Source organism: Seriola aureovittata, chromosome 13 (assembly GCF_021018895.1).
Source record: "Seriola aureovittata isolate HTS-2021-v1 ecotype China chromosome 13, ASM2101889v1, whole genome shotgun sequence".
In the NCBI taxonomy this organism is placed as follows: Eukaryota; Metazoa; Chordata; class Actinopteri; order Carangiformes; family Carangidae; genus Seriola; species Seriola aureovittata.
This window is the reverse complement of record NC_079376.1, coordinates 24,433,791-24,456,524: the sequence shown is the minus strand read 5'-3', so window position 1 is coordinate 24,456,524 and position 22,734 is coordinate 24,433,791. Positions and strand designations below refer to the sequence as shown.

Sequence of the window (22,734 nt, the reverse complement as noted above, 5' to 3'; positions counted from 1 at the left end):
AAAAGCATTTAATTGGTTGTTTTTTTTAATTAACGAGATAATTGTCTCATTGATTCAGAAAAACAGCAGATTGTTTAACTGAAGTGAATGCATTATGCTTCCATAGTTCTCCCTCTGCCTGTGTTTTATTTCTAAAGTTGAAGAGTGCAATCTGATAACACCTCTGCAGACACTGACCCTCGTCTGCTCGTCTTTACCCAGAATTCAAAAACTGATTCTCAACTGATGAAACTATGAGCTAATGAATGAGTAAATAAAATGAGTTATGTGCAGAGAATACACTTCCTATGCCCCCCCCCCAAGAAAAAAAAACAAAAAAAAAAAACTCATCACCTCAAGTATGGGAAGGGTTAGGGACGACAACGCAGCTCTCCTCTACAGCTTGATGGCTGACGAACAGGACAACCACATCAAACAGATTTCAAAAAAATAAAATAAAAAAAAAAAAAAGTCAAATAAAGAGGTATTATAGTTACAGTGCAAAAAAGATGAGAAATTCAAGCTTAATACAAAAACATAGCACCAAACAAAAAAAAAAAAAAAAAAGAAAAAAAAAAAAGACAAGAAAATGCATGCAATTAACTGAGGTATTCAAGTGAAAAAAAGGGCTTATTGATGAGAAACAAAAAGACATTTAGCAAGAAGCAAAAATTTGTCAGAAAAGAAACCAAAAAAAAAAAAAAAAAAAAGGCTGGTATCCTTATCCCTAGGAATTGACTTCAACCTCATAGTGTCACATCTGCTATAGCTTTGGTAGGTACGGGATGTGAGGAACACTAGTGTGTTGAAATGAATTGGCCTTTTTTCACAAAGACTTGTATCTGAAAAGGTTCTGGTTCTATCCAATTAGTAGAAAAGTCTGCAGCATATTGTACGTGTGATATGTCTTCCTCTTCTTATATCAAAACCGGATGAGTCGCTCCGTGGAAAGACATCTAGTGCGAGAGAATGATTTGATTCAATTCCATTCGGTTCTTGGTATCAAAACATATGAATCACCAGGATAATGCCATAAACATCTTAACGTCACTCGCACGCGCTCTGGATATATCCATAGATTTAGAACATTTAGAGAAGCCGTCCAGCTGTCGTGGTTTATACGTAAGCTACAAGAACATGCAACCTCAAGTGCGGTTTAAAAACTAGTTTAAATTACAGTAACTGGGAATGTTGAAATTCCTATCCATCTTGCAGGATACGAGGGTGAGCCTTCGCATCGAAGGCCGAGAATTTCATTCATGTCTTTAATATTTTTTTTTTTTTTTAATATATATCTATATACTTTGCTACAAATATGATTTTGGTGTCAATGTGACCACACAATTCTCAAAATAACAGACCCTAATGGAATAAGTGCAAAAAATTATTAAGAATACCATTTCAAGACAGATTTCAGACAGAGGTGCCACCAGGTTTTTGTTCCAGTGGTATCTGTTAGCCACGTCTGCCGTTAGCGTTTTAAAAACCGCTTTAAAACTGACTGGCACTAGTGCACAGGCTGAGGAGTTTAGCGTTTTTTGTTTTTAATTTTTTCTTCCTACATACTTTGATTTACACCTTTGATTGAACTATGTACAATCTAATACTACACAATAAGCATAAGCCTCATCTCACTGTCATAGAGGTTAACGAAAAAAACAAAAACAAAACAAAAAAAAACACTGAGGAACAGACACTGCGACCTGACCTTTTTTTTTTTTTTTTTTTAAACACTTAACTAAACGTTAATAAAGCACTCATGTGATTACACAAAGCAGAGAGGGAAAGTAAAGATTGTGTTTGCGCAAAAAAAAAGGAGAAAAAAAAAAAAAGATCCGATGTGAAATCCGTTGTGAGATCAGTCTGCTTCTTCTGTTGCATCTCCACACAGTGTTCCTGGCTGCCTTGGTTGTGCCATCGTAGGCTGAAGATACAGGGCTAGCATCGTGTTGCTGTGTTGGGAAGCCGACGTTGCTTTTTTTTTTTTTTTCTCTGTTAGCGTCCGTAGCTTCGGTGCTAATATGCTGAGAGCTCGGAGGAGGAGCTCAGTTGTTTTGGACCTGAGGTTGATTGGCTTTGAGGCTGCGCAGAGCTCGCCGTGCCGCCGCCGACTTGGCAATCCGATAGCTGCGGCCGACTCCTTTGAACTTGCCCTTACCGACGACCTCCACCGTCACCCGCACCTTCCCATCGTATGTTCTCTCTGCAGGGCTGCAAACAGAGCACAGGGACCAGGGTCAGACTGTGCACACACTAACCTGATAGTGGCCAGGGGCCTGAAGCTCGAGTTAAGGTCTAAGTTAAGATTTCCTTAAAATAAAAAACAGTTAAAACACCTTTAAGTCTTCTCCTTAAGGTTTCCTTAAAATGTTCACTGAATTTAAGGTTTTCTCCTTATCTTGATCTTATTCTTAAGGAATCACTTTAAGCCTCGTTGTCTGCCTCCTCCACTCCGACTCGTTTCAGGTTACATCCCTGTTTATCCAGAGTCAAATAAAATATGAACCATTTGTGTGAAAATCTAATAGGTTCATCCTTGAGTTCTAGTGAATGTTTGTGCCAAATTTGAAGACGTTCCATCAAGGCGTTGCTGAGATATCATGTCCACGAGAGCGGGACAGACGGACAGTTCCGACAGTAACTGAACAACGATTGGACAAAAACAGAAACTCACTGTGACTGGCTGATTTCAGACCAGTGACAGCTCATCAATTATTCATGGCGACTTTTGTCATACAAAGTTTGTCGTATGTGTACATTACAAAAAATACAATCACACTGGACCTGATAGGGTTGACTATGCATATGCAACCACCAGTTTAGGCTGTTATGATTGGTCGGACTTTTCCTCTGTGCATCGTTAGGAAAGTTAGGAAAGAAATTCAGTATCTGTCCTTTCCACATCACAAGCACCGTGAGAAATCAGCTGATCTCCTACCTGAACTTGGCAGTTTCTGGCTCCATCTCGAGCAGCTCCCTCACAGGCGAGCGTGGCACGTTGGCAGAGAATTTCTCTGTAAGTGGGGAGACGGGTCAGGAGGTGACAACATCATAAACATTCATTTCTTCAACATTTCAACACAAGCGGAAGACATCTTGAATGTGTCCAAAATAAAAACTACACAAACAAACATGCTCCCGCTCCTCCTCACCTATAAGTGGCCTCATCATTGGATAATACACCTGCCACACCGTCTCCAACGACATCCTGCTGTCCATGTAAATAGCTCCAGCCAGCGACTCAAAGATATCCCCCATGGCCTTAGGGACCTCAATGTCCTCCTCCTTCTCCTCGTCTTCTTCAGAGCGTCGCAGCTGGAAAGAGACACACACAAACACACACACATGCACAAAGCTGTCAGCTGCCTCACGTGAAAAAAAATCCACATCAATGTGGTGGAACTGTCTAAATAATAACATTTAAACATTTGAAACAAATGTTAAACAATAATTAGATCATGGTAAATTCTATGTGCAGTGTAGAAACGTCTGGAGTCTGGTACCAGTCCTGGTTTAGTTTAATGGATCAGTATCAGCTGAAATAAACTCCTGCTGGTCCTGCAGCGCTGCCCTCTTTTACACTGCAGCATGTCACTATATGAAAGAATCAGATGTTAAAAATGTTTTGCATGCTATGGCGCTAGTTAGCAATTCCTTCCTTCACAAAAAATATTATAGGCATCACTTCACCAACTCACCTGGAACACCTACAGTGTCAGACACCTTTTTTATGAATTGTTTTCAAACAGGGACATGTTGTAAAGGATGAGGAAACCTGCCCCCGTGATTATCAAAATCTTCTCCCTTGTGCTTGTGAACAAAAGTTTGATGGGAACTAAAGTTAACACGGTTGAGTTCTCTAGTGTTCTCTAGAGTGGAGCACCTCTACATTCTGATTGGTTGTTCTTTAAACATTTTCAAAAACAAAAAAAACTGTAAAAAAATTTCTCAGCCGACTCACAGTCTGTTAAAGCAGTGACACTACAGTTTAAAGGCTGCTACATTCACAGCTTCATCATGTTGTTGTTTCTCTTTGATGAATAGTGAGCGATGGACCGGCGCCATGTTCCTGCAGCATATCTCTTCATTTCCTTCAGCTGTGTCATGCAGCATGTGTGTGTGTGTGTGTGTGTGTGTGTGTGTGTGTGTGTGTGTGTGTGTGTGTGTGTGTGTGTCTGCTGTCCTTAAGGCAGAAAAGTACATCTCAAGCAGAGAGAGAGCAGATCTGATGCCAAGATAGCCATTTCCAGGCAAATTAAATCCAACTGCATTTTCTCTTCAGGACTGAAATCATTGAAACAAATTCATAAAAGCTGACGGCCTTGTTGTTCAGGCAGATTTTTTCTGAATCCTGGAAAACAGCTACAACAGCAAAGATCAAGTTTCTCCCTGCAGGGCTCTGTTGTCCAGCACTGATGCTGGATCTGTTCTCAGGAAACAGGACTCACCTCAGAGTCCATGCCTTGCATCTCGTTCTTCTCCAGCTGAAACTGCACAAAGTCGTCGATGACGTGGAAAAGCTCGGGTGAGATGGCCTTGAAGTACTTGTGGTAGTCGTACTTGACGGCCAGAGAGGCAAAGATGGTGTTGTTGACGAGCGCCGAGCGCAGGTCGGTCAGCACGCCAGGGGAGTGCTGCCGTGGGTCTTCATAAAGGTGCTTCGTTATGAGGTAGTCTAGAATTGCATCACCAAGGAACTCCAGCCGCTGGTAACAATCTGAGGAGGAGGCACAACAGACAGCTTCTAGTTTCACACCAGTCATTTACTTAACCTGAATGCACCATGAAAAAGTAAGGATGTTTGAGGCCAATTTGGATTTTTGAGTCTTGATCTTGTAAAGTGATGTTGACAAATAATTCATAAGTGTGTAGTTGTAAATAAATCTCTGTGAACCTGTAAATAAACCTGCAGGAGGAGTTAAAGCTTGTACGTGTGTAGAAAAGATTTGGATATGTCAATAAAATAAAAAAAAAACTAGAATGGCCTCCTTGTGGTTGTACGCTTCCTCCACTCAGACTAGTTTCAGGTTACATCTCTGTTTATCCGGTTATAGAAAATATTAACCATGTTTTGTGAGGTCACACTGACTTTGACCTTTGGGCACCAACATCTAAGTTTGTCCTGGAGTCATAGTGAATGTTTGTGCCAAATTGAAAAAAGTTCCATCATGGCATTACTCTGATATCGTGTCCACGACAACAGGACAGACAATATAATAAAACATTAGACTGTGTGACAGATGATGTCAGTGGTGACATCACTGACATGTCAGAACTGCCACAAACCGTCCAATCAGTTTTCAGTAGTTTTTTGCTTTGTATCTGTTCACAGTGTTTTTTCACAGCGTCTTTGTGTAACCTCACTACTGGTAGGTTTTTTTTTTTTTTTTTTTTCCCCCACATGTACAAATTTGAATATCTACAGTTTTATTTCAGTTTTAAAAAAGTTGATTTTCAACTACTAACAATGGAATTATTTGTGAACATCATTTTACAAGATCAAAAAATGAGTGACAAACAAATCCACATCAGTGTCCAAGATCCTGTTTCAGTCAGGCTGTAGTTTTATGGATTCAGTGAGTCGGCTGTGGGCTACAACTTTACTCTACTGTTTATTCTTGGCACCATTAAAAGTCTGCTGAATTAGCTGCTCCTGTTTGAGGTTTATTTGTGATGGGAAACAAACATAACTATTTGTTCAGTTTTGAGTTATGACTCAGCAGCAGTCAAGCATTGAGGGTTTTTTCCAAGTACCTTAATTAGCTGTAAACAGACACTGCTGCAACTGCTGGTGGCTAAATCAGAGAAACAAACCACAGCTACAAACACCAGCATCCACCTGTCTGCTTCACCTTACACGGCATCCGTCCCTCCACGGTCCCCACTCAACTCTCCCTCGGAATAGGTGGAAGTTTTTGAGATTATTGAGCAGCATCTGATCAGATGTCGGGTCAAACATGTCAGTTGGTTCCACAAAGACAGACTTTGACTGTATCTTAGAACAAATAGTCCAACTTTAGATTTATGTCTAAATTCATCCATTGCACAAAGCAGTTTAGTTCCTGACTATCTTAAGCTGAACTGTGGTACAATGAATTCTGGGGAAATTAAGACTTTTTTCAAAATAAAAACTAGAATAACCTCCTCGTTGTTTCCTCCACCAACCAGCTAAGTTGCAGGAAATACGGTCACAACATCTCTTTTCCTCAGATGATTATCAGACACATTACCTGAACTGTACTGTGAGTAAAACAGAGCAGAGATGTGAGATGTGAGGTGAGGTCTAACCTGTGATGGTGTTGTAATGGTAGGAAGCGTGGGTGAAGGCTTGCAGGAGGTAAGCCTTGTTCTGAAAGGTGTAGTTGATCTTTCTTTCAAAGTTCTTGAAGCCGGAAATGAGGTGGTTGAGAGTCCGCTCTGCGTCCGGATGGTCCAGCATGCAGCGGGGCGGGATCTTCAGCCAGCCGTAGCACAGGTCGATGGTTGTGGTCTGACGGCTCTGCACCAACGCTCCTGTCAGGGCGCCCCTCTCTAACGGTAACACCTGTCGTCAAACATAAAAAAGACTCTCAGTACTTCGGTGCTGCAGATGAAGTCATGTGCTGGGGAACAACAGCCAGGTGCAGTGACCTGGTACCAGGTTTGGTATCTGCGCAGAAATCAACACCTGCACTCTCTGACTGTATCCGATGGTATCCGTCTTAATGAAACCACTGGAGCCCTCAGGTGAGAGCTCAGAAAAGCAGAGCTGAAATCCAAGCTTGATGAGCTTCAAATATATTTTGACGGTCACTCATTACAATCATGAAAAGGCAGTAAAGATATTAAGAGCGAAATACATCTCTGACCTCATCACTAACAACTCCCATAATCCCAAGATCTTAATCAATACCATTAACTCTGTCTCACCCCCAACATCAGCCTACATGTGTCCACAACTTTTTTTAAATGTTTCATCAGCGAGGTAGAGAACAATTCCCCCTCCACCCATGACGTTCCTGTGTCACTGGTGTGTTCATCTTCATCTCGTTACCCCCCTGCCTTTTTCTTTCCCACTCAGAATGTATTGAACCTTGAACACTTGGAAACTAATTGACTTGAAAAAGGCCTGTTTTTGTGTTCTGTGTGTTTGTTCAATTTAATTAATTCATTCATTCATTTAATTACTCAATCTAATATTATTGCAATTCAATACATTGTTTAAAACGTATCTGTGTGTCCTTGCTGTGGTGTTCACACTCATCTTCTGTGCATCTCTGGTCTATGAATTCAACTTTAAACCCTTAGATTTAGCTAATCCCACCTGCTACAATATCTGTATGAAAATTGATAGAGCATTCCCTTCATTTCATATTTTAATAGGCATTAAAGATAGGAATTGTAAAAAGAATTTATAAATGAACGATTCATCCATCAATAAATAACTTCAGTTCTCATGGTCTTATTTTTATCTCAATAGGAATATAGACCTGGATTAAAACCAGGCTAAACGATCCCAGTTGGTCATGGGATGTAACAAGCTCTCTGATTGGTTAGAGAGCTAACCAGTGGGTTTCACCAGCACTGAAGGCCCAGAGTGTCACAAAAAAGGCTAAACGGAGAAGCTAAATGACGAATGAATGATGGATTCACTAATAGGAAAAGGAAAAGCAGCTGGAAAATGGAAATTGAAGAAGGAATCAAGGAATGTTTTCCCTTTTTTAAAATGCCTTTCAAAATAGTTTGTTAAATTCTATTATTTATTCATGAATTAATAAATGTATTCATAAATGGTGTATTTAACGAGAGTTTTAGGCTATTTTTGTAAATCCATTTTTAAATCTAGGGTATTTATTGGTGGATTAATCGTTCATTTATAAATTCTTTTTACAAGTCCTGTTTTTAATGCCCATTCAATTATGAAATTGAGGAAATGCTTTATTACTTTTTTCTGTGACATCTGTGGCTCTGCATATATCTGTCTGTGTGTTGACCTAAATGAATAGTAGCACCACTAACAAAGCACAACACCTTACAGAATATGTAATGTGTTGTGCTTTGTTAGTGATGCTACTACTATTCATTCCTCGTTTCACAAAAAGAGCATCTCAGCAATTATTCAGTTTGTACCATCATGTTCCTAGTCATTAGTGCCTGTGTTCATTCATTTATTCCAGCTTTTTCATTGCATCGAATATTGAATTATCGAGAGAACAGTGGGAGGTCCTGACTCACCTTGAGGCCCAGTGAGCAGAGGAACATCTGGGCAGCTCTCTCTCCACAGCTGGTCAGGTAGCAGCCCAGCAGAGCCTCCACACAGTCAGCGATGCTCTTGTCTGCGATGCACTGCTCCGTGTGCAGGTCGTAAGAGATCGACTGCTTGCCGAGCTCGACGCCGCAGTTTTCCTCCGACGGATTCCAAAAGCCCACCACAAAGTCGTCCTCCTCCCCCGCCTTGCTGGGGTCCAGGTAGCACATGGCGTCCCACGAGCTGTAGTCAAACTCCTCGGCCGAGGGCCCGCTGGGCGGCGGCTCCGATGGGTAGTGGGCTGTGGTGGGATGGAGAGGCTTCTTGGGGGCCTTCCATTCGTATGGAGACTCCATGGCAGGGGAGGAACCAGAGGCCGGGGTGGGGGAGGGAGGGAACACGCTTAAGGAGATCTTTTTAGCAAAAGCACCGGATCCCAACAACATGTTATCGATGAACTTAATGTGCTCCTTGTAGTACTCCAGATCGTCCTCCATGTTGACCTCATCCTTTGGCTCGTCCTTCAGCATCACCTCACCGTCCTCGTCCACCTCCTCGACCTCCTCATCGTCCTCATCAAAGTCGTTCTCAGATCGCCCATTGGCCAGAAGCTCCTCTTTGGCCTGGACGACCGAGACAAACGGGAAAGAGAGAAGTGTTCAAGTAAAATAACCTTTGTTTTGCAGGGGAACCAACATGAGCTGACTGTTTGTGTGAGGAGATACTGCCAAACCAAAGCCATGACTCAGAGCTGCTATTCCACTGTGGTTAAGAGCATCTGTTACAATTATAAATGATCAATCATTACCTACAGGTCAGGTAAAAAAAAATAAAGCTCTGAATGAAGACAACTGCAATACCCAAATGTTATAACATCATCTTACTTAACAATAATAATAATTGTCTGAGCTTGAATCAGGATGTGTCACAGTGTATCTTAGCTTAAACACTAGAGAAGTCCTGATCCAGATCCTAAAGGTCACCATCACAGCTGATTGAGACATTTGAATGGATCTGTATCAGCTAGAACCAGGCAGATCAAATAGTCTACTTTGGTGTCGGCCTAAGTGTTACCCTGTTACCACAGCTGAGTTCTACAGTGAAAACATTTTGTGCACAATAAAGGACGTGCCAGAGTGGCTGAATTCTGACACCACAACTGGAACAACACACACAGGTTGTTATTAAATCATAATCTACACTGAGGAGGTTGTGATTTAACCCGTTTATTTGTTATATATCCAACCTAACCAACAATTAGGCAAATAGAAGCATCGGATCGGGATCATAAAGAAACTTGATCAGACATTCTTGGGGGGTCCAGCCTCACATGAAATAAATGGCACTGAAGTCAGAAATAATTATTTCAGTTTTATAAAAACATAATATTGAGTTTCAGGGAAAAAGATCATTAACACTTCATCCCACTAAGGAAGGACACTGTTTAAACCATCATCTTTTAACTGGAGCTGCAACTTTACTAATCGATGAGTCAACTGATATAAAATCCATCTGCAGCAAATTCTAGGTTTTATAAATAAATTATATATAAATACAATTTATATAATCTATATGTTATATAAATACCTTTTGGACTGAAGACATTAGCAAATATGAACTTTTTTTAGACTAAAAGATTAAACTGATTAATCAAACAAAAAAAGAGACCAGTTAATATTAATGATAATGGTTATTAAATAACACTATAATATTAATATTCAACCATTGTTTCTTTTGACTGAGCATCTGGGGCCAGAACAAGCAACAACACACCCGAGATAAAAGAAAAAAAAAAAGATGAACTGTACCAGTGAATCTGTTTTTATTAGTATCTCATGATATACAACCCTGTTGAACGTGTATTAATGATGTTGTTGTTGTATGTGATGGGGATGAGACTCACTGGGTGTGTGGGCAGAGCCCATCGATCCCGTTGCTTTCTCTTTACTACATTTTGTTTAAACCTGTAACTGTGTTGTTTCATATCAATGCACTTAGAGCTGCTTTTCTTGTACTGTAAGTGCTACACACATCATCAACATCTTATATATATTTTTTTATTTTCACTTACAACATTAATCCTGTTATATGTATGTTTGGTCTGGGGGTTACAGGCTGTGGAAGATAAAGCGTTGTCAGACGAGGTGGAAGCCTGCCCTCTAGTGGCCTGACATCATCATAACACTCAACTAACGAACAGAACCAAAACTAACTGTGCTGTGCTGCGTGGGCTCTCACAAAGCATCAACACACCCTAAAAACTTGTGTCTAACCCTTCAACATGCAGATGTGCGACTCCAGCACCTGCACACTCAGTCTCACAGCAGACACAGGTGAACGCAGCAGTGAGGTGAAGGAGTGTGCAGTGTGACATTAGCAGGAAGTCTTACTCACCTCCCCTGAATCCAGTTTGTCGGTGCTGCTCTTGTCCTGGTTGACCACGTAGCCAGGAGGCAGCCAGTTGACGGGGGGGTCGAAGATGGACACCACCATCCTGCTGGGGAGCCCCTTCTTCTTCCCCAGACGGTACAGGTTACAGTTGCTCACCTGGAGAAGAGCCAAGTCAACACCTTTACACATTATCATTACACACTGTAACACACTGTCGCCCTGAGCGTTTCAACACAGGAGGTCTAACATCTGGTATTTTACACATCAAGTCTATTATCTTTCCCTTTACGCACATGATTACAGCGATTGTGCGATGGACTCTGAGCGCATCCGAAATGCAGGTGACCTACAATTCAATACTGTGCCTGAACGCATCTTAAGTAGTCAAAGATGGTGCACTAAAGTTGCTGTTGTTAGCTTTAATACTTTATATGAACAAAATAAGTAACAGACACTACTTTTCAGCTCTCATAGTTCCTTTGTTTTCCTAGTGAGTATGTTGGTGGTATGTTCAATCAATCAATTCAACCTGCCGATGTAACCATGAGTCTTACAGTCAGTGCACAGCAGCTGAACGTGTACAAATCTTACATTTGTTTTTTTGGTGTGTGGTTGTAAATTACAGGCAAACACACTGCTGAACGTGCACTGTACGTAGATTCAGTGGCACTGCCCAATAAAAAGAACTACCCCCCAGGACAGCGGCTTTTTAAGCTCCTGGAACCATCACAGAGGAACTAAATTTAGTCCGGGGTCCAGTTCCTACAGAAGGTTTTTTGTCCTGCACAGGACAGGGTTTTTGTTTGTAGCAGCTCTTTCAACTCAAACTCAAAAACTGTTTGTAAACTCAACAAAACAATGTAACTAAAATATAATAACCTGGTTATGTTTTTAAAAATTCAAAGAAATGAGTTGTTATTACTTTACTTTCTGTCTCTGAACAACGTCTGTTTTCCCTGTAATCAGAGACAAATGACACAGTTCTTCAGACTTTCTTTGAACCAACATGAAAAAGACGTCCTCAAGTGTTTAGAAAAGAAAACATCTACATATCCATGGCAACTCTGATGAACATCATGTGATTTCACTGAAAGCTTCAAAACTGCTACTAAAAGTACTTGAAAGTAGAATAATCTGTCAACAGCTGTTTCCAAGATCAACAACGAACTTCTGAAGTTATTGATTTCATTACAGTTTCATTACAAACTGGTACAGAACGTCATACTAATGTCATGTGATAAGAATCTCCATGACAACTGAACAAACTTATTGTTAAAGAGAGTGATGAGACGTGGCTGGAAACACATCTTTCTATGAGCACAACGCTCATAGAAGGTTGATTAAATGTGTCCAAACTGTCCATGATGACCACAGTTATCTCCTATCAATAAGTCATCTCACCTTCTTGCTGCGCATGTAACTGAGTCGTCCCTCGTGAGCGTCGGGGTAGGTGCAGAACAGGTACGTGGTGATGGCGTGTTTCAGGAAAGAGTCGCCGAGCATCTCCAGCCGCTCCAGGTTGAAGCCGTCGCTTGCGTTCGATAGGGTCAAGGCCTGCAGGATGAGGCCCGGGTTGGGCCCCAGGCTTTTGGGGGAGTCTCCCGTCTGGGCTCTGTGCTGGGGGCCAGTGGCGAGGTCAGGAGAAGGTGCTGTGGGAGCATTGGGACCCGTGGCTGCCCGGCTGCAGACTGAGGTAGCTTTATTTGTGTGGTCTGAGGTCCTCCCAGGTGTACATTCGTCACTAGGTTGCGGAGGACTGGAGCTGGGCTTCTTCAAGCTGTGAGGGGGCTGCACAGGAACTGAGGTAGTGATTTGTATTGATTCAGAGCTCCGCGGCCCGGGCGAGCCGGGCTGGGAGCGTTGGCAATTGTCATGTTGGTGAAGGTGCTCGTCTTGGTGGTTACTGTCGTCACAGTCGGCGACAAGGGCAGTGCCGTTAATTAGGTTCCTGGTGCAGGTGGCGTCTCCTGACACAGGGGCCGTGGCGGGCCCCTGCTCAGGCAGGGCAGAGTGGTGACTACTGGGTTGTGTTAGGGAGCTGTGGTCGAGGGTTACAGTCTGTTGGTGCTTACAGTGACCCTCACCATCCTCGCTGCAGGACTCAGGACAGGAGATGAAAGTTTTGCTGTCAATAGATCTCTTCCAGCCAAAGTCCAGGTTTGGATACCTGCAAACCAAGAGGAGACCGTCTACATTAGACTGATGGGACACTGGTTCGGTCAAGTCTACACACTAATGGTCGACCGAGCTACTTGTTTTACACACATAACTATCAACACAGGTCACTGGACCAATATGTGTAAGGGGATAAATAAGTACTTATGGATTTTGTGCCATATAGGACACCTGCCTGGACTTCATTCATCAGCTGATGTGGTTGACAGTTGACAAACTGTTGTGTTCCAGTATAAGAGTGTAGCCATTGCTCTTTCCAGATTCAGCAGTTGTAATAAATGAAATGTATTAATTCTTAAAAAACGATTCACTCATGTTTCAATGTGGTGTGTGTGGAGCAGGGACCTGAAATCAGGGGGGAGGGTCTGGGCTCCCACTCCAGCTTCACTGGCCGTCTGGGCTCTGAGCTCCTCGGCGGTCAGGAGGCAGTGGAGGCGGTAGAGGATGCTGGGTAGACACACTGCTTTCCTCCACAGGGAGGCTGGGATGGGGTGGATGGCACACAGCTCTGGAACCAGGATCTGTCAAACACAACGCTCCTGTTAGACTGGGACTGTTACAGTGCAGAAATGAAAAGGTGATGTAGCTGGAACTCAATCCACACACAATATATATATATATTGTGTGTGGATTGAGTTCCAGCTACATCACCTTTTCATTTCTATATATATATATATATATATATATATATATATATATATATACACACACATACATACATACACACACACACCAAGTTTATACCAACAGCAGCTTTGTATAAAGAAATTCATTTCATCACACAGATTCATACACAATGAAACAAAAAGGTTAAATGCTACTTTAACATGCCAGAGAGAGCAGGAGAGAGAGCAGGAGAGACAGAATACATCGGTAAGTGCTAAAGAAACTAGCAGATCTGAATAGCATGTAAACAGAAACACCAGTTAAAATCAGATCTGGATAAAAAGACACACACAGTCAATAAGAAAGAAAGAAAAACCTGTTTGTTCTGCAGACTCTCCCACTTGGCCTTCCTCTTCTCTGCACTGCTGAGGGGCAGAGCTTTGCCCTTCTGGTTCAGGTGCCGAGGGGTCAACAGGTTCAATCTACAAGAGAAGAGAATTGCACTGTTAGACTAAAATACTAGTCAAACTCACTATTGCCACCTCACGGTTGTAAACCATTCAGACAGGTTTCAGGTTACATGCCTGTGTGAAATCTTGTTATAATTGATGTGTGAAGTCTTGACTTATGGCTAAAAAGTGTTTTGTTAAGTGACCTTGACCTTTGAAGTCTAATCAGTTCATCCTTGAGTCCAAGTGAGTGCTTGTACCAAATTTGAAGAAACTGTGTCAAGGCGTTACTGAGATATCATGCCCATGAGGATGAGACAGACGGACAACCTGTCTGTGGTGCAGAGGCATTAAAAGGATAAAAATCGATGCAGCAGGACCAGAGACATGTTCGCTTTTATTCCACACCTTGTTCCTTCTCAAAAGCTGGCATCTACATAACCCACAATGCAACTTGACTATCTGACAGTTCAGTGAGAGAGTCATGTGTGTTATGCTAGTAGCCGAAAGCCTCTAGCCTGCAGGAGATAAAGACAGGTGGCGACTGGCAAGACGCCTGTGCTGCTCACCTGGAGGAGGTGTGGTCTACATCCAGGAGCGGCTGGTTCAGGTTGGACAGGTCCAGGTTGTACTTGGTTTTGTAGTACTCAGCAAAAGTCTCGTATTCCGGCGATGGAAACTTGCTGAGCGGCGTCAGGTCTGTGTACACGTCAGCTACATAGAAGCGATGAGGCTGGTCGAAGTTACGATACCTGGGACAAGGACCAGAGGAGGTTATTAAACCTTAAAACAGTTCCTGCGCTGTCTGACAAAGATCCACTTCTCAGTAAAGGTAAGTCCAGTACTGTCATGCGGTGCAGCGGTACCTTGGAATGATGACAGCATCCTGGTAGTCCTCCAGCTTGAAGGTGAAGGGGTTCTGCTTGGTATACTGAGTGGTAGGAATGCCAGTGCGGGCCTCAGATTTCTCAATGTCCTCCATGAACTTAAAGTCCATGTCGAGTGTGTTGGAGTCCCCAACTGACCGAAGTGATGAGCCAGAGTAGAGAGAAATAACGGGAGAACATAATTAGTGCTTACTGATAAATCGTATTTTCATTCTCATCACAATATGAACATGTGCAATAAACACATCACAAGAATGAAACGATGAATTAGGGAAACACGCACCATGAGGTCGCAATGAGCCAAATGAACCAGAAAAAAAACTATGCTGAATGTTCTCTAACACCCCCAGCTCCACCCCATCCCCCACTCAGCAACGTTACCTGCAGCAGAGGGAGGAGGACGGAGGAGATGGCCGATAGTGACCTTTGTCTTTGTTCTTCATTCAGCTTCACTTACTGTTTTCACGTCGGGAATACTATTTAGCTTATTGACATTTTACTCTTGTTTCCATAGAGATATCACTGAGTTTATACACAGTGACTCTGCTGCTGTAAACATTATTGTTGCTGCTTTAGAAACTAATTTTATTTATTCTAATCCTGTGAAAATTTTATTCTCTTTAAGAATATTAATAAGAACCAATATGAGTATCAATAAAGAGCTGGATAAGCCGTTCTGTATTGATGAGTTAAGATAAATATAACATTATGCAGTGACACCTGATGAGTGAACCTCCACTGTCTCACTACTGCAACCTCACCATGAGCCTCCACACACTGAGGGCTTCATTAGCTGACAGTGAGGATAGCTAGCACAACAGTAGAAGAAGACACGGGAACTGTGATGCACACTTCAATATTTGTTTCTTTATCACAAGTCCTATCGTTATTGCAATATTGAACCGTGAGTTATGAGATTTCCCTCATGACGCCCAGGGCTAAACGTAATCAGTAATCAACAAACGTGATCCACCCAGCTTGACCAGGTGTTGTTCTACTCACCAACATTCAGAGGTAGAACGCAGTAAGCCGAGTCAGCCAGCGTGGGCTTGAACTCCAGTGCAGGTTTCTCCAGACGGAGGATGTGGGAAAAGATGTACTGGTGCAGGCGGGTGATGAGGTCGAGCTGGGCCGCGGTGAGCGTGAAACCGGACTTCTGCAGCTCGATGGAGATGGTCACCTCACCCGAGCGGGTGTACACCGGGAAATGGGGGATCTGGACATAAGGAAAGCATCGTTTACCATCAATGACCAATAAAAAGACATTCGCAAAGAACAGAGGGCGGTTTTAACCAGGTGACGTACGCGAGGTATGGGTTTGGCAGTCAGGATGCCGAAGCACCTGGTGGTGTCCTCCGGTGGGTAGAGCTTCCTTCTGCGGAAGTTGAGCTCATCAGGGAGAGGGGTGGTGAGGACCATCCCAATCACGTATAGATAGTAAGTCTGCTCCAGCACAGCGTAACTGTCCCGCAGACACTCTGGTATCTGGAGGAGGAAGAAACTGTTTACAAAACTCTACAGGAGATTTCAGACATCTTTAAACACTTAAGACACTTCAGTTAAGACAGGCCTCATTGCCTACACTACACACACAACGTAGCATTGCCATCATACCACAACTATGGTACTGAGTTAGCTCTGAGTCTCTGCCTGTCCCTGTCTGCACCTGCGTTCTGATGAAAGTGTAGGTATTCAGACTGACTGCTACTTTCAACTACAACGCAGTACACAGGGCACCAAAACAGCCTGATGAATAATGATCATGCACTCACATATATGCTACCATGTGTAATTTTCACTTGTACACAAAATAGTTGCACGTGTGTTTATTTTGGTCGCAGTCTGGAGCCCTGCATTATAGTTACTGCTAACAGCTCCACAGTCATACTGCTGTTGGCAAAGACTTTCTTACGGCTTTAGGGTAGCACTGCCTCCTCTTGGTAGAGCCGGGCCGGCCTGGGACGCTGGTCTCCTCCTCGTCATGAAGGTCAAGCTCCTCCTCATACTTGACCGTCTCCTTCCCCACCGGCATCAGGTGATCATCCAGCTCACCTGGGAAGAGAGGAAGCAAGATAAACTAGCCAAAAACAGATGTAGGTGAAAGATCTGCAGACGCTGACAGTAAATATTCCTCATCGTGCATTTGTGACATCTCAGTTGTGGCTTTACCTATTTTGTGGAGTTTCTCACAGCATACAAGTGCAACTGCTTTCTCTGCCAGTCTGGCACAGGTCATTGTAGGACCCTGTGAAAACACAGACACGTCCATCAAATGAGTAAAACTCAAGTGACATCTAGATTTACACCATATTAGTGCACGCCGATGAAATCAATGGCCCTCACCTTAACAGGAGCTCGCAGAGGGGAGTTGATGGGTAAGTAGAGCATAGACTGGAAGCGTCCATCTTGCATCTCCATAGATTTACATTTGGGTGCTAAGTGGGTGAACGGGTCACTGGGCAGCCGAGCACAATACCTGAGCACCAAAGTCAAAGAGACGTGACATTAAAAGGCTGACAGATCTGTGCTCGTGTTCTCTGTGAACTGAGGACTGAAGAAACATCACCGCACCTGTTAATGTGCCCGATGGCCGTGTTAATGGTGACTCGGGGACCTCCGTCCTCAGACCGCAGCACGTAGGGTGGGAGGATGTTGTCATCATCCAGCACCTGCTCCACCTCGAATTCACTCACCTCCACTGACTTTGAACACTTGTTCCTCAAGATCTGCTCAAAAGTTAAATGATTGTCATCAATATTTCATTCACTTTCCAACATTCATCTATTTCTACTAACGTAACATCCATTAGGAATGACTCCTGACATTATTCTGACTACTCACTACGTCACACGGTACAGAGAGAGCAGCGCACCTTCTCTATGGCCTTGTAGGTGGTGAGATCCTCCTCGAAGGCTTTGGTCCTCTCACTGTCAGCCAGCATGATGTAGTTGGAGACAGGGGCCCGGGCTCGGCCTTTAGACTGGACATAGGACCTGTACTCTGTGGGCAGGTCAAACCGCACCACCAGGTTACACTTTGGAATATCCACACCCTCCTCCACGATGCTGGTGGCGATGAGCAGGTTGGTTTCATGAGCCCGGAATTTGCGGAGAACCTGTGTGAGGAATGGGGGGGGGGTGGGTTTAGATGCTGGTGCATGCTGGTCAGTACCCAATGGTGCAGCCGCCTCCTGCTCTTCCATTGATCCTCACTGTTTTGTCACTGGCTTGTCAACCTATTATGCACAGCAGCAGCATATTAACTAGTTCTGTTTGGTCAGCTGACAGAATTGAAGATCCATATAATCTAAAGGTAGATATCCATGTGTTGATTATAAAGCAGGTCTATGTTCTATATTAATACTGTGAAAGTATCAAAGCGCTCAGTCCACAGAGAAATGCACACAGCCTGTTCAGTCATGAATTTCTCCTAGGGGATAAATAAAGTATATATCTAACTATCCAGCCTGTATTCAGAAACTGAGCTTCTGGAACTTTGTGATGTCACAACAAAGCAGTCACCACTCTCAGCCACGCCCTAAGCCCCGCCCACAAATATATCTTCTTATGATCAGCCTGTGTATATTCTCATTTGTCCAGGTCATAGTATCCTAAAGGAGTTTTGTAAATCGAAAACAACTGGACTAGGTTATTTGTCTGTGAAGACGTTTCACCTCTCATCCAAGAGGCTTCATCAGTTCGTGTACGCATCTGACCTCACCTGACATTTGCCAGTGACAGTTGTCATTAGGGTTAGTCCCCAGCTTCACCTTTTAATTTGCTATAGCCTGTTTAAATACTGTTAATTATGGAAGTTATAATTAAAATTGGAAAACTGCACTCTTTTAAACAGCTATTTGTTCATAAGAATAGCCTCAAACAGTCAGTAAATAAAACAGAGGGGGATTTTGCCTGGACTATCACTTTAAGAACACAAATTTTGAACCAAATGTCAACAAGCCCCACCAACAACATTCAGAACAAAGAGTGTGTGAAACAAGAACATGGACGTGTGTACCTCCTCTTGTTTCCTGAACTCCACCTCCATCTGTTTGTTGCGTGGCTGGTTTTTGCCGATGCTGTGGCCGGTGATGAAGTTGCTGCTGATGTAAGCCAGCTCTGGGTCCTGCTTCCCTGCCTCTTTGATAAGACTGAGGAACAAACACAGAGTGAGTGTGTGCCAAAGATAACACATCGGGGAGATTGTACAGTTTCTCATTATCATTCATTATGTAAAATGTTCTGCGCATGCAGAGGCAGGCCTCTGAATTCTGTTATAAACAGTGTATTTAAAATTGTGGTTAATTTGCTACAAATGCCTTTCATGCATATTTGGAAATCACAACATGTGTCCTGAAAGTCCAAACAACATGAAGACATGACCGTACCGATTGAGGACAACAGCTGTGTAACGCCTCTCCACAAAGATGATCCCACACAGGATGTTGGTGAACGGCGAGGGGAAGTTGGCCTCAGGCCTCTCTTTGGCCTCCACCTCCTCATCTTCATCTTCATCCTCTGAGTCGCTCCAGGACACATAGTTGTCCTGGTTACGGTTGTTGTACCATTCCACGCTCTCAAACTGCTGCCGCTCAAAGGGTTTGTACTCATGCAGGATCTCGAGCAGCCGCAGGACCTTGGGGGTGACAAACTTCAGGTCCAGCGAGGCGGGGGAGAAGTGCTCCTCGCACAGGGCGTGCACTTTGCGCAGGATGGTGTCAGTGAAGAGCAGGAACTTGCGGTTCAGTTCTTCCTGCTCGTGTTTGATGTACTTCTGGAGCTCCCGCACCATGATGCCCGCTGCCTTGTCTGCACACCAGGGCCCCAGCACCTGCAGCACGGCCCGGCAGTCACTCAGGACCTGGAGGGGACAGGGACCGTGGAAGCAGCAGCTTGATGGGTAGTAGTTTTGGGATCCTAGGGACTATCAAGGCATCACTGACTCAAACACAACCCTCTGCTGCACTTAACATCTGACTGGTCACATCACTCTGTTTTCTGTCACTACAATAAACTCAGACCAACTTCTCCTCAACTCATGTTGTTGAGTTGTGTTCTTACATTTTACCAAATGTTTCCAGCAATTTTCAAACCAGAGAAATCTGTGATTTTGGTGACGGTAATGCTCTGTGTCATTGGTCGCCTGTCAGTGACATCATATCCTCTATGATCATGTGTTAGTGTGTTTGTCTGACAGAAGCTCAACATTGACTTTTATCTAGGTTTAAGTCACATACACTTTTTACACCTTGGTGGTTTTCAACTCTATATTTGACCCAGATGAAAACCTCCTGAACATCTGGTTCATAAGTTATCAGAGAAACATAGGTAAGCAGTCTGTTTTTTGGGCATTTTGGTTTGGTGGTGCTGCTGCTGCGGGTAGGACTAAGCCTTTGTGCAGTAGAGCCTGTCATCTGTAGTTCTTTATCTAGAAGATCACTGTGGCCAGTTCTGCTTTAAGTTAAAGTCAAGCTAAAACTGACCAACTGATCAAATATGTCCATATGTTCTTGTGTTGCTGACAAAGTTCTGCTAACAGCAGCAGGAAGTGTCAAAACTGCATCAGCAGTAACTTCAGACAGTTCTGATGTGACATGAAGAAAACTGAACATCTTAAAGTATGAAGAGTATGGAGTGTTGCTCTGACCTGTTTGGAGATGAATGTGGGATCACGGTCCTCTCTGGCAACAGATATGTTGCAGTCGTTCAGGAAGTGGAGCGCTTCATCCAACTCCACCTGCAGACGGGAGGAGAGGCCACTCTTATCCAAGTACGGGCCGCAGTCCAACACCACCTCTCTGGGCTGAGAGGCGTATCTGAAACAGGTCGACACACCCAAAAGGGGTTAGCTCTCAGCACACACCTACAGTGGCAGTCTCATGACCGAGCACTTTATTAGGAACACCTGTACACCTGCTTATTCATGTATTATCCAATCAGCCAATCATGTGTCAGCAATGTATAAACTCCAGCAGATTCAGTTAATGAGGAAACATGTGATCTCAGTGACTTTGAGCTTCATGACTGTTGGTCTAAGTGGTTCTCAAACTGCTGATCTCACTGAGTGTAAATAAATGGGCTGACAGTACCTGTCCAGGACCACAAGGTCAGTGGCAGTTTCAGCATTGCTGTTCAGGATTCTCTCCAGATTCTGGATCTTCTGCTCCAGTTCTGATGGGTCACATTTTCCATTGAGAATGGAGGCCGTGAGACCCAGAATACGAGGACCGGATGAACAGCCTTCAAATAGCTGCACAGAGAGTGAGAGAGTGAGAGTGAGTGAGAGCGAGAGAGAGAGAGAGAGAGAGAGAGAGAGAGAGCTGCGTCATTCACATGTCTCTTATATGACGGTTAGGAAAAAGGATGAGTTTCCCTCTGAGAGCAGATCCTCACCTTCATTATCTCACAGTAGGGGTGGTCTGTGATGGCCAGGTGACAATCATCAAAAACCACCAGGTTGATTTTAGACAACGGTAAGATTTTATTCCTCAGAACGTGCAGGAATATGTGGCAGGTCATGACCAGCACCTGTAGGAGAGAAAACAGTCTTACTGTCAACAGTGTGATTCAGTGCAGGTCTGAAGAGACACTTTTCAGAGTTAAACCTTCGACAGGTTCTACTTCATTTACACAGAATATGCTTTTTACAGACCTAGTCTTGTCTCAAATTTACAAGCTAACTCTAATGACATTGAACATGTGCAGAATTAATTGCAGGAATATACACTTTCATTGATGTTGCTTCTGCTCCGGAGCTGAGGGCTTGTGGGATCAGCTGCTGTGAGACAGTCACAACATAGAGGCATTAAAAACTCTCACCTGATTCTCGATTATCTCTTCACTCCACTTTTGGTCAGTCCATGCTGAGGTTTCCCCCAAATCTGTGTACTCTCCCACCTGGAGGTCAGAGTGAGTCCTGACTGCAGCTGCTTGCTGAACTACAGACGAAGCTGGACGACGTGGAAGAATTCAAGTTTAATTACTTCATATTCTATGCAAGAGAAAAATAGAAACATCGAAACATCATGGACACTTGCGTGGCACTTCAAGTACCTGTGTTCACCAGAAAAACAGTCCTCTTCGCATTTCCTTGGTAATGTCCACGGATTTGGTGGGAGAGCTCTTTTGTTAGAAGTACTGCAATAAAGGTCTTCCCTGAGCCAGTATTCAAGCAGACGATAGTATTATGTTCAAGAGCTGCTTCAAGAAGTTCTACCTGTGGAGGAGGTTCAGGTTTACACACAGGACTGATGAAGGACAGTGTATACTTCACATCAAGCAACTAGTAAACACATGCATGTGGCTGGAAGCCTCCTTGCCTGATATTTCCTAGGTGTATAGATGTTGTCGTGGATCGCCTCCTGCTGCCATGGCAGACCAAAGAAAGGCCCCATGGGTGACGTAGCAGGGGTGACAAGCTGTAAGCCTGCCATGCTTCAAAGCGGTGGAGGTAAGGGGGGGCTGGGCTCCTCCAGTCGTTCCACTTTATCTCATTTCATTCTCCTCTTCCTTTCACAAGTTCACTGGAGAGGGAGAGGGGGATCCAGCGTTAATGTACAACAGAAGCAGAGAATGACGCAATAACCGATATTAGGCTCGGGTCGATATTTGATAACATTGAATATTGCAATGTTTCTTCCTGATATGTGATATTTTTCATAATTGGAGAAAAGAGGTTTGCAAAGAGTCCGACTGTCATTTCACTGCTTTGCTCTGATATAGATATACTTACAGGTAGTAATTGTGACTTTCTGGGTAAGCAGACATTTAATCTGGGCTTCATGATAAAATATCTCTTAACTCCGGATGCTCCCCCACATTTAAGCTGGAATAGACCTGAAACACCGAAGCACAGAGCAGTATTACAATCATGCATTGGAGATGTAGCACAGACAGAGAGAGCATGTCTAAATAACACTATCACACATGACAATATAAAAGGCCATTTTGCTAATAAATGTAATTCTGAATTACCTACAAAATAGCAACTTCAATGAGAATTACGTTAGTATGTATATATA

At 43.4% G+C, this 22,734-nt stretch overlaps 1 protein-coding gene across 1 annotated transcript; it reads right to left on the bottom strand.

Moving 5' to 3' along the window:
• Nucleotides 1-513: 513 nt before the first annotated feature.
• On the bottom strand, nt 514-22,224 carry dicer1 (dicer 1, ribonuclease type III). Its single transcript, XM_056393985.1, has 27 exons — nt 22,033-22,224; nt 21,767-21,929; nt 21,533-21,663; nt 21,107-21,241; nt 20,803-20,963; nt 20,361-20,529; nt 19,102-19,574; nt 18,732-18,864; nt 17,587-17,829; nt 17,286-17,440; nt 17,058-17,190; nt 16,884-16,959; nt 16,627-16,766; nt 16,020-16,199; nt 15,717-15,930; nt 14,694-14,847; nt 14,397-14,579; nt 13,755-13,860; nt 13,118-13,293; nt 11,999-12,764; nt 10,601-10,753; nt 8,194-8,829; nt 6,268-6,523; nt 4,428-4,696; nt 3,132-3,294; nt 2,918-2,993; nt 514-2,190 (listed from the first exon to the last, which is right to left on the bottom strand). Exons 1-27 carry the CDS (start codon nt 22,144-22,146, stop codon nt 2,025-2,027), a joined length of 5,724 nt encoding a protein of 1,907 aa, XP_056249960.1. The 5' UTR covers nt 22,147-22,224; the 3' UTR covers nt 514-2,024.
• Between the last annotated feature and the right edge of the window lie 510 nt (nt 22,225-22,734).

Excerpts from the sequence above, each read along its gene's own strand:
- dicer1 (XM_056393985.1), bottom strand. The coding sequence starts at position 22,146 with ATGGCAGGCTTACAGCTTGTCACCCCTGCTACGTCACCCATGGGGCCT. Across the intron at positions 21,664-21,766 it reads TGTTTTTCTGGTGAACACAG|CTTCGTCTGTAGTTCAGCAA; the intron begins GTACTTGAAGTG and ends CACGTCGTCCAG. Across the intron at positions 16,960-17,057 it reads CTCTGCGAGCTCCTGTTAAG|GGTCCTACAATGACCTGTGC; the intron begins GTGAGGGCCATT and ends GTGTTTTCACAG.